General features: G+C 48.4%; 1 protein-coding gene across 2 annotated transcripts; it reads left to right on the forward strand.

The window, feature by feature from the left end:
• Window positions 1-704: 704 nt before the first annotated feature.
• Window positions 705-9,898, forward strand: TEPP (testis, prostate and placenta expressed). Of its 2 annotated transcripts, none has more exons than XM_053399351.1 (8): window positions 705-931; window positions 3,093-3,317; window positions 3,881-3,942; window positions 5,408-5,582; window positions 6,374-6,435; window positions 8,494-8,558; window positions 8,651-8,683; window positions 9,780-9,898. In XM_053399351.1, exons 2-8 carry the CDS (start codon window positions 3,095-3,097, stop codon window positions 9,808-9,810), a joined length of 651 nt encoding a protein of 216 aa, XP_053255326.1. In that variant the 5' UTR covers window positions 705-931; window positions 3,093-3,094; the 3' UTR covers window positions 9,811-9,898. The 2 variants fall into 2 exon arrangements, with proteins under 2 accessions (XP_053255326.1, XP_053255327.1); XM_053399352.1 differs by having other exon boundaries at window positions 915-1,006.
• Window positions 9,899-11,896: the final 1,998 nt, after the last annotated feature.

Genomic DNA, 11,896 nt, shown 5'->3' on the forward strand with positions numbered 1-11,896 from the left:
TTTATCTTATTTATCTACTTGCACTTTGATGTGCTTTCAAACTGCTAGGTTGGCAGGAGCAGGGACCAAGCAACGGGAGCTCACCCTGTCGCAGGGATTCCACCAACTGGCATTCAGAAGCATTGCTGCTTCCAACCATGGAGCCTGAGAACAGCTGTCATGGGTGGTAATTGCTGAAAGCCCTCTCCTCCATGAATTTGTCTAATCCTCTTTTAAAGCCATCTACATCAGTGACCATCACTGCCTCCTGTGGGAGTGAGTTCCACAGTTTAACTATGCACTGTGTCCTGAATCTTCCAACAACCAGCTTTACCAGCCACCCATGAGTTCTACCCACTTTCTTCATGCCATGTGTAACTTTATAAGCTTCTATCATCACCTTTCCACCCCCTTGATCATTTTAGTTGCCCTTTTCTGAACCTTTTCCAACTCTACAACATCCTTTTTGAGGTAAGCTAACCAGAACTGTACACAGTATTCCAAAAGTGGTCACATCGTAGGTTTTTCTAATGGCATTGTTACGTTGGCAGTTTTATTTTCAATTCTTTTCTTAATTCCTTTCTTCCCGGACCAGCACCGGGGGGGGGGGGGTGCGGGTGCAGGTGTATGTTTGTGTAAAAAATTCTCTTTGGCCTTTTCCTGCACAGGCCGGCTAGTGGCCACAGCAGATACTACAACCTCAGGCACGACACTTCCTTCTTTTAGCCCTGGTGATTGGGGGAGATCACCCGTTACCAGGTAACTCCAGTGACATCGCTCTAGTTACCTAGCAACCTTGCCCTCATCACCCAACTGTTCCATGGGGTATTGGCTTCCCGTTGCCATGGAGAATTGGGGGTCAATACAAAGAATGTCTGGAGGGGCAAGTGAGCCCTCAGCCCTGGAACAGGAAACAAGTTGAGAGAAGAAAGGAGGTCTCCCCTTGGATGAGGTATTCCTTTCCCTTCTCTTGCGGACTTGCGGGTGTGAGGGTGCTTCAGCGGCCCCTCGTGCAAAGAAGAGACAGGTTTGCATTATATTTGCATTTGCTAATTGACATGCATAGAAGCAAATTTAGAAATAAATGCTGTAAGTTGGATAGAAATGCATCTTTTGGTGTGGGGGAAGGTGGTGACAAGGAGCCTTCTGTGTCCACTCAGTTTGCGGTGGGGGATCCTAGCTGCTGGTGGAAAACCCATGCACTGCTCCCTTCCGAGGGCTCTTGATCTTGAACCAGACTTGAGTCAGAGAGTCCTTCTGACAAAAGACTGTCCTCCATGAGCCATGGGCAGGATGTCCTAGAAGGCACCTGAAGGAGACTGCCACTGCTGCCAGGAGGAATCTTCATCTTCTAGAGCTCCATGGGTTTCTCCCTAAACCACTCTGATTGCCAGCTCAGCCCCATCTTTAGGGAGAGTGAGGCAGGTGCCTCAGGGGGCAGACAGAGTGGCAGTGACATGTGCTGAAAGGCAGAGCTGTGTGTGCCACACTCCTTGCCCTCCAGCCCTGAGGCAGGCCCCATGGGGGCCTTTTTGCCGCTGGAACTCTGTGAAAGACACAGGAGGCACTTGCTTAGCATTGCACAGGAGACTCTCTTTGAAGCAAGTCTATTGGCAATCAATAAGGCTGCTTAAATACTGGTAGGCCTGCCAGATTGGGGGTGGGGAAGGACGATAATTCAATGGAAAGGGCAGCACAATAGCAGTTGTGAGGTAGGGATGGAAAAGTGATGCAGAGCTGCAACTCCTGCAACTGTGACAGCCGCCTAGCAGGTCCTGAGTGCATGGAGTCGGAGGAAAGACATTTTCTATGCTGCTTTTGAAGGCTGTCTCGAATTCCTTCCACAGGAAGCAGGAAATGGGACCTGCAGAGCCCTGCTTGTTCTGACACATTTGATAAAAGACACATGTTGTTTGCGTGTGTCCCTGTGAGCTGGGAAGCTGCAGCCACTACAGTCCTTGCAAACGTAGAGAGGAAGTTCACTCCTAAGGCAGCTCTTTTGTTTCCTGAGGAACTTCCTCCCCAAGCAACCTCCAGCATTTCTATACAGCCCTTTGCACCTCTGTTCCTTCTGCTGCTCTGAGACACAGCAAGCACAGGATCAGTTTGAATGTCAGCATTCCATGAACCATGGGAAGCTGTAGGCTCACATTCACATGCTCCCCTCTCTTTGTGCATCTCAGAGGAGATGGAAAGCAGCCACTTTTGATTCAGGCTCATCACAGGTCTCTGTTACATCCCAGCTTGGAAATGTAACTTAATTTAAACTAGCTTTCTCCAACATGGTGCTGCCCAGCAGTTCTAGATGACAATTCCCAGAAGCCTAAGTGCCTTTAAACCCTACTGGCTGATAGAAGACATAGTCCATAGCTGCTAAGCAGGTTTCAAGCTCTCTGCTGACACCAACACTGTTAAATATTTTTTTTAAATCCATTGTACAATGACTGCGAAAATTGGTGGGGTCTTGCAGAGGCAGATTTAGGGGAACATGACCTGTTTGGTTACACCGGGCACGGAGCCTCGGGGGCGCTGCAAGGGGCTCTGCAACTATTGCATAGAATGGAAAGCAAGATTTGAGACCTCAAGTTTTGCCACTGGGTCTTAGGGGAACCAGAAAAATGTGCTTGATCAGATCCCTGGGTTGGAAGTCAGTCACCCCTGATCTGCATGGATTCCAGTGGCCTGATCACAGCAGTTATGCATTCAAACCATTTCTAAGTCCTGGAAAATTATTATTCTTCATAATTTTGCATGGAAGGGGAAGGGATTATGAACAAGTCAGAAGACTTCTGTGATCCTCCTAGTGTTCAGCGTCCTCTGGGAGCTTCATGGCTCATATCCCAGCCTGAGGACCTTTGCAAACCAGTCTTATGCATGCCCTTTGTTCAAAAGGATGCCCAGGGCTGGCCCAAGACATTTTGGTGAATAAAAATCTTGCCCCCCACATCTTCCTCTGGCAAGAGGAGGCCACTCCTTCAAACGGTGAACTCAGAGATAACTCCAGCTCATGGAAGAGTTTCTGCTGGAGGGATGGAGGGTGCCTTCACTTGCCCGGAGGACAGCATGGGCAAGGTAGTAACTCCCCTTTCCCTTTCCTCTGGCTAATTTTGCAGCAATGGCCCAAATACTGGATTTGGCCCTCTGTCCTCAAGATGCTCCTCCTGTCTACGCCTCTCCGACGGTCCTCATCCCGCTGGAGCCCAGAAAAGTCATGCTGTCTGGAGTGAAGCATCACATCTATCACCCCCGCTTGCCGACGCTAAGGCAGATGGATATGGACACCGCGGCCTTCAAGCTCACAGACGAGCATTGCAGGACAACCACCACTTGCTGCAAAGGTAACTGGGGCAGATGGCTCATTGGTATTGAGAGCCAAGCCAGGGTGGGGACTGAGCATTGAACTCCAGTCCCGAGTTTGCTCTGCTTGTGCTGTTGTGTGAGTACAGGGCTGGCCCAGGATGTTTCACCACTTGCGGCAAAAACCTCTGCTGCTGCCACCATCTGGAAGCAGACTGCGGAAGCCCTGGCATGCTGAAGGTGGCAGAGGAGGAGGGGGAAGAGGCTGGAGAGAAGCAGGTGGTAGGAGGATGCAGCCGCATTGGAGGGAGGAGATGGAGGTGGTAGCACGAGAGAAGCACGGGAGGCAGTGAGTGGCAGATCTACTTAGAAAACTCAGAGGCTCTCTTTCCCCTTCAGTCCACCTATGCATCAAGATGATGAGGACCAGGAACTTGCATACTGTATTCTAAAACCAGAACCAGGATTCTGGTGTAGTGGCACGTTCTGCAATTCACTTGACATTTTTAGAGAGGCAGGGCCCATGGCCAGCTGGGATGGGGCAGGTAATCTTGACATCTCTGACTCATCTTTCTTGTTTGTGTTTGTTTCCCCTCCCCCAAAGATGATTTTGAAAATGCAACGTTCACCTTGGCTGGAGTGCCCATCCAGCGCCTCCCATCCCTGGTGAGTCACTGCCATCAAATGCTGCTGCTGCTGCTGCTGTTGTTGCTGTCGCTGTCATCCTTTGGTCCATCCATCTCTGAGGAGTGTTGGGTGGCCAGGTGAGGAAGTGGAGAGGGCTCCTGAAGTTCTCATAGTTGGATGAAGGAGGAATTCCAGCAGATGTTGCTTGCATGGCATACTTCACCTGCTGCAATTCCCTCTTCCACACAACTATGAAAGGCACAGGAGCCCTCTACAGTTTTACATCCGGCCACCTTAACTGGCTGCCCCTTCAGTGGCCTGTGCATTACACCCATCCCCACCCCATTTGCTTTTTTGAGCAAAGCACATAAGATCATAAGAAGAGCCTTCAGCTGGATCACAGTGGCCAACCAGATGCCTATGGGAAACCAGTGAGCGGAACATAAGCATAGGAACACTCTCCTCTCCTGTTGTTTCCAGCAACTTCAGAAGCATTGCTTCCTTCAGCTGTGGAGGCAGACATCATGGCTATTCTAGTAGCCATTGATAGCCCTTTTCCTCCATGAATTAGTCTTAATCCTCTTTTAAAGTCATCTAAGTCGGTGACCATTCCTGCCTCCTGTGGAAGTGAGTTCCATAGTTTAACTATGAGTGACATGAAGAAGTCCTTTCTTTTCTCTGTCCTGAGCCTCTCAACATACAGCTTCATTGGATGTCCATCAGTTCCAGTGCTATGAGGGATGGAGAAAAAACTTTCTTCCGTCCACTTTTCCCAGACTATGCATAAACTTCTATCGTGTCACTTTTAAAAGATGAGCCTGGATGAGCTGCTGCTTCTATAATAGGAAGCAACTTCTCTGCCTCCTGGTGTGTGCTTGGGGGGAAGGGAGATAGGAGGCTATTATTATTATTATTATTATTATTATTATTATTATTATTATTTTGTTTATACCCCACCCCAGCCACTCTGGGTGGCTCACAGCGTATATCAGAACATACTAAAACATCAAACATTAAAAACCTCCCGATACAGGGCTGCCTTCAGATGTCTTCTAAAAGTCATACTTACTCCTTGGAGACATCAGTGCATTCTGAACATGCATTTCAAAGCAGAAAAAAGTGTGTGTTCATACATGCTTCCTAGAAACATGCAGCTGCACTTAACCATCTCTCACAAAGCCTGAGGCGGTTGCATGGGGTATGCAGCACAAATGCCCATCTACCTGGTGCCACTACCCATTGTGTGCTCTGTGCCAGCTTTCCCAACCTAGTGCCCTCTGGCTGTTTTGGACTGTCTGTAACTCCCACCAGCCCCTATGGGATTTGTAGTCCAAAATGGCTGGAGACCACTAGGCTGAGGGAAGCTGATCTGCACACATTTCCCTCTCAGAAATTGAGGTAGGCATCACCGCATGCAATCCCTTAAACTGAGCGCAGGACACTCTTCTGTGCTCCACTGCGTCCAACTGCAGGGCCGCCTTGTAGTAACTTTGTCATTGCTCAGGGTATGACAGAACTGGGCAAGTCATTGACTGAAAAGTACCGAGCAGGGAAGATGGCGCCTCTCTTGCCCAGCACCAACCAGGAGGAATGGCCCAGCTACACCAGGGCTATGGACGACTGGTCTCGCTTCGTCTCCAGCGCAGGAGAGTTCAAGGTGCCCAACTTTAGCAAAAAAGGTATGAGGTACAGCTGCCTTCAGTATCCTTCGGTCTTTCAGGAAGTTGCACCACAGCCATTTGCTGGCGTGATCAGGTCCTCAAAGTGAGAGCTTCCCCAGGGAGTGGCCTTTGGGACGTACATGGCAAGGTCTCGGATCAACCCCTAAAACTCCTCCAGGTGCTTCCCAGCCTGTGGTCTTGCTTTGTCCACATGGTGATTTTGCCAAGTCATAGAACGGTCATGAAAAAATGTTCCCAAGCCAGGACTGATTAGAAAGAAGGTTCTGTGAACTGGAAGGCAGAAGAACCACGAGGGCCTTTGCACCAATCCCTGATGTCTTTCAGCAACACGTAGTGGAAATGATTAGGATTAGCCATCCCCAACCTGGTGCCCTCCAGAAGTTTTGCACCACAACTCCCATCAGCCCCGGGCAATGCTTGGCCACAGAGACATGCTACAAACAGCCCAAATGGTTTCCTATGAGTGGCGAAGTGTAAAGTTCCCTTCCTGAATGGGGAGCTTTTTCAAATGCAGGAATCCCAAAGCAATCCCCAGCATTGCATGGACTGACTCTGCCCTCCCTCCTGACCTTCCTTTACTTTCTCATTCTGAAGCCACTCAGTGCAGAAGGAAGGAGTTGGGGCACTTGCTTTTCGCACAGCAAGTCTTGCCAAATCCCTGCCATTCCCAGCTTTCCCTGTGGGCCTGCGCATAGGAACACGCCAGAAGCACTTGTGGCTACTTAGCTGCATCAGCCACAGCTGGCAAGGCAGACCAGGAGATTAAGCCCTCTGTGCTTCTTTCACAGTTCTTGGGTTCAGCTGTTATGCCGTGAGGTACTTAAAACCCGACGTCACGCAGACCTGGCGGGTAAGAGACTGTTGTTTGATAGTGTGCATGTTTGGGGTGAGGAGTGAGAGGTGGTGGCTGAAGCAGCTTTTGTCTGGATGCCTGGAGAGAATTTCTGAACCTGGGGTGGCGGAGTAAGGACCTCAGGACCAGGGACAGAATGCGGCCCCCTTTGCCTCTCTCTGGCCCCTGGGATTCTCTGCAAGCTATGTCTCTCACTGCCCCTTTCTCAGGTCGTTTCCTGGCTGGAAAGCATCCTTGAATCTCTGAAAATGAATTTTGTTAGCTTGGAAGCAGAATGGAGAGATGGGGGGGGGAGAGAAGTGCAGTGTGTGTGTAGAAAGAAACTTCAGTTTGTGTGGCTGGCAGAAAGTCCTGCTGGGCATGGCCAAGATATTGGGAAATTCTGGAAAAGGAAGGGGACAAACTGAGATTGCAGAGTTTTGAGAAATTAAAAGAGAAGGTGAGAGATTGGTTGCACTATCACCAAATAAATGAAGTGTTTAAATTGGACAGTAAAATTGGCTTCCAGGTGGAAAAATCAAAATTGGAGACTGAATTGTTAGAATCCAGTACTAAGAATCTGTCAAAAATGTACAATTTGCTGCTGAAATGGAATACACAAGATGAAACGGTTAAATCAAGTATGATTAAATGGGCTCAGGACATTGGTCATAACATCTTGTTTGCTGACTGGGAAAAGTTGTGGACCACCGGGATGAAATTCACGGCATGTAATGCCTTAAGAGAAAATATTATGAAAATGATTTATAGGTGGTACATAACCCCAGTCAAGCTTGCAAAGATTTACCATTTGCCTGATAATAAATGTTGGAAATGCAAAGAAAAGGAAGGTACATTTTTTCACCTTTGGTGGACGTGCCCGAAGATTAAGGCATTCTGGGAAATGATCTATAATGAACTTAAAAAGGTATTTAAATATACCTTCACTAAGAAACCAGAGGCCTTTCTCTTGGGCATTGTCGGCCAAGGGGTGTTAAAGACGGATATAACTTTCTTTATGTATGCTACAACAGCAGCTAGAATACTCATTGCAAAGTACTGGAAGACACAGGATCTACCCACACTGGAAGAATGGCAGATGAAAGTGATGGACTACATGGGTTTGGCAGAAATGACGAGCAGAATCCGAAACCAGGGAAGAGAAGCAGCGGAAGAAGAATGGAAAAAGTTTAAGGACTATCTAAAGAAATACTACAAAATTAATGAAAGTTAGAATGATGTTGGACTGGAAAGTAAATGGTTACTATTAGCAATGGTTAAGACAAGGAGAATAAGGAAGATTAGCTTAAATCTAAAGTAAAATAAGAGAAGATTTGCTGAGTAATTGATTAGAATTTGGAATACAGAAAAGGGAGGCATGAGGAAGTCGAGGAAGAAAGGTTTAAGAAATTAGGATATGAAATGATACTTGTTTTTTGTTTTTTTCTGTTATTGTTTGTTTATGTATTTGTTGTTGTTATGTATTATGTATTGTTTGTGTGATTATAAAAACTGTTTAATAAAAATATTTAAAAAAAAAAAAGAAAGTCCTGCTGGGCAAAGGTTAAGAGCAGGCATAGGCAAACTTGGCCCCCCAGATGTTTTGAGACTACAACTCCCATCATCCCTGACCACTGGTCCTGATAGCTAGGGATGGTGGGAGTTGTAGTCCCAAAACATCTGGAGTGCCGAGTTTGTCTATGCCTGGTTAAGAGTCACAACTGTTGCCTCTGGCCCCTTGCTGCCTCTGGCCACTACTGGCATACAGGCCCCCAGAGGGTTGCTCCCTAGAGAATGTGGCCCTGAGGCTGGAAAAGATTCTCGGTCCTAACGTTTCTAAGAAGGGCACATTCACAACCAGGGTGTCCAGTCCACAGGGTCTGTTCTGGGGGGAATGGATAACTAAGTAGGGAAGGGAATAAAATGAAATAGAGCAGCCCCAGAGAGGATGTGGCTGGTACTCTGAACAGATGCACTCTACACTGCAGTATTTTGTGTTAGGTTTTGCACTCCACCTTGGATTTAAGATTCAGTTCAAAACTTAAAGCATCATCTTTCTCCCCTGTTTCATGCTAGTATTGCCTCAACCAGAACCCAAGTTTGAGTAGATATGGACCAAAGCCCATGCCTTACAACACTGTGTAAGTATCATCACATACACCTAAATCCCCTTAGGGTTAACAATCACCTCCCCCATAACCCTTGAATAACTCGTCTTTTTGTTTTGTTGCAGCAATACCTACAGGAGCTTTGGATCAGCACACAGGTAACTGGCTCTGCTGGTCCCAAAGGAACAAAAGGGGCCAAAAAAATTAAATCCCACCCAATTCAGTGTGAAGAGAGGAAAACGTCACATGCTATTGAATGAAGGCGAGCCAGCCATCAATGCTCATGAGCCAGATACAACCAGTTCATTGTCAACTGGGCAGGCTTTGATCTTGCTCTTTTTGGAGCAAGCCTTCAGGCTCACACATGGCTTTCATTAAGAAGAGCCTTGTTATCTGGGGGCCAAACTGGATGTGACTCGAACCACAATGGAACTCACTCCCGCACGAGGCAGTGAAGGCCACCCACTTAGATGACTTTAAAGAAGGTTAGCCTGTTTCATGGAAGAGAATGCTATTGATGGCTACAAGCCATACTGCTGCTCTGCCTCCATGGTCAGAGACAGTAGTGCTTTTGAATACCAGTTGCTGGAAGGAGTGGGGAAGAGTGCTCTTGTTCTCAGGTCCTGCTTGCAGGATTCTCACAGCCATCTGGTTGGCCATTGTGAGACCAGGATGCTCAACTAGATGGGCCATTGGCCTGATCCAGCAGGCTTTTCTTACGCTCTTAAAAGGAACAGAAAAAGGTTTTCAATGTGTATGAATAATCCCCCTCAAAGAATGGTGCTTTTATGACACAGTAAATGAATGTATAGAAAAGGACAGTGGCTGCTGAGAGTACAACTTGCACTAGATTTTCATTCAGCAGGGAAAAGTCATTTTAGTACACTGGATGGACAGTGGAATCGGGAATTCAAAGATGGGAATTCAGAACACTCATCTTTCGCACATGGACAAAACCAACCACCACCAACCGTCCCCAACCTGATACCCTCCAGGTACCATCTTGGTGCTTTGGATTATAACTCCCACAATCCCCATTCACTATGGCCATCAATGGGAGTTGTAACCCAAACACCTAGAGGACACCAAGTTCGGCAAGGCTGGACAAGACTCTTTGTACACCACCCCTAAGTCAACTAATGGCCCAGGAAGCAGCACCAATGCTCCCAGCTCAAGCGATCTGACCTTGGGCGACTCCAATTTCAAAATAACTGATTGTGGATATATGAAATGGTCTCTTCTGTTGCTTTCTAGCCGCTCTCACTATCTCCAACCTTGGCGCTAGGAGACAGGCCACAGAAAAAGAAGCCACATGAATCTTCTTCAGCTTTTGAACATCCACAAGGAATAAATGCTATTGGTTCAACAAGGAAGGTGCAGAGAAGGCGTTTCCTGGTCAAATAAAATACACTTCAAAGTGGGGGATGAGGAAACAGGAGGGGAGCAGCAAGGATAGCTAGTTCCCCCCACCCCAAAACTGTCTTGGCCTTCTTCCCAGCATGCTACAGCAAAGTGGTTCACAACGAAGAGACTGCTGGCCAGCCTTCACTGAGCATGTCTTACCAGATTCAGGAGGTACCATCTTTGGTTCTTTGCAGCCATCAAGCCTGTTGGCCCAGAGCTTTTCAATGTATTGCTGCAACAAAATGAAGACTAGTGGGACTTAAAAGGGAAAGCATTGCCAGGGGCCAGAGAATGGGCGATCCGTTGAAGTCCCTGATCACAGAACTTTCAGGTTCAGAGACAGCACTATGTCTGGTAGGGGATGCATTTTTTGAGGTAAAGGACAGGAAGGGGGAGCAGATGGGAACGTCTCTTTGTAGCTCCTATCCCCCAGTTTGCAGTCTCAGTGCTATATGAAGTGGTTCTGTTGTGATCATGATGGAAGCGAGGAGAGGTGATTTCTGGCCTCTGTATAGCCCAAGCCTGAAGGGCTCCATCACATGAAGTCAGTTAGTCTAACCTTCACCTGTGCCCAAAGGACAAATACAGGGAGCCAGAGCAAAAGGTGGTGCAGGCTGACTTGGCAGCAGCCTGGCTGCACTCCCAAGAGGGAGAAGGAAGCAGGAGGGCTCCTTCATCCCTCCTCCTGGCTCCCCTTACTTTATCCTGGCAATGCGAGTGGAGCAGGAGACCTTGGGCCAACCCCCCTGTCCCCAGCTGATGCCTTCAGCCTCCACAGGGCTAAGAGGCATGCTTAGACTTACAAACATACCTCAGCCAGTTCCCAGGATGGCTTGGAATGTTCAACATTTTGCAATGGGAGGATGTACAAGGGGCCTGCGTGTTGTGAGCCCACAGAACATCCCAGGCAGGTGCTGGATTGGGCCTGCAGGAGCTTCTGGTTTTTGTTTTGTCATGGTAGGCTAGAAGAATGAGGCATCCCCAGAAAGTGATTGCCCTCCCTTCCCAGAGAACATTTCATGTCCTCACCGGTGATACCAGTATACCGTATTTTTTGCTCTATAGGACGCACTTTTTTCCCTCCAAAAATTAAGGGGGAATGTGTGTGCGTCCTATGGAGCGAATGCAGGCTCCTTGCCTTCAGCGATAGCAACGCAAAGCCTCCGAAGCACAGAGGGAGCGCTCCCTCCGCGCTCTGGAGGCTTCGCGTTGCTTTCGCTGAAGCCTGGAGAGCGAGAGGGGTTGGTGCGCACCGACCCCTCTCACTCTCCAGGCTTCAGGGATAGGCTTTGGGTTCCTTTTGCTGAAGCCAGGAGAGCAAGACTCTCCTGGCTTCAGCAGAGAGGGAGAGCTGCACAGCGCCCCTTCGGCGAAGCAGGAGGAGAAATGGAAGGGGCTCCGTTTCTCCTGCCGCTTTGCTGAAGGGGCGCTGAGCAGAGAGGGGGAGAATTTTTTTTTCTTGTTCTCCCCCTCTAAAACAATGTGCATCCTATGGTCGGGTGCGTCCTATAGAGCGAAAAATACGGTAAGTCACAGATCCGCATGCACTTCTGTTTAATGGCAAGTAGAGTTGGCATGCTGGTCAGCTCCCTGCCTAGTCTTTTCACCAAGATTGCCCTTGGGCCACAGAAGGGAGGTGAAACATCCTCTGGCTGCTGCCCTTGGCCAGGGGGCAAAGGGCTGTTGGATTGGTTGCTGCAGCACCTCTCTGCCCAAGAAAGTATCAGCCCAGCAACAGATGGATACCACTTTGGGAAACAGTCTTCATCCAAAAACTGGGATAAACAGAGCAATATGGCTTAGGCCCAGGCTATCTGAAGGACCATATTCTCCCATAAGACCCTGCCCAGGCTCTGAGATCTTCAGGGGAGGCCCTTCTCTCAGCCCCACCACCTGCACTGGCACACTTGGTGGGGACACAGGAAAAGCCTTTTCAGTGGCTCCTCCCAGACTTTGGGACTCCCTTC

Source organism: Podarcis raffonei, chromosome 8 (assembly GCF_027172205.1).
Source record: "Podarcis raffonei isolate rPodRaf1 chromosome 8, rPodRaf1.pri, whole genome shotgun sequence".
In the NCBI taxonomy this organism is placed as follows: domain Eukaryota; kingdom Metazoa; phylum Chordata; class Lepidosauria; order Squamata; family Lacertidae; genus Podarcis; species Podarcis raffonei.

Excerpts from the sequence above, each read along its gene's own strand:
- TEPP (XM_053399351.1), top strand. The coding sequence starts at position 3,095 with ATGGCCCAAATACTGGATTTGGCCCTCTGTCCTCAAGATGCTCCTCCT. Across the intron at positions 3,943-5,407 it reads TCCAGCGCCTCCCATCCCTG|GGTATGACAGAACTGGGCAA; the intron begins GTGAGTCACTGC and ends GTCATTGCTCAG. Across the intron at positions 8,684-9,779 it reads AGCTTTGGATCAGCACACAG|CCGCTCTCACTATCTCCAAC; the intron begins GTAACTGGCTCT and ends GTTGCTTTCTAG.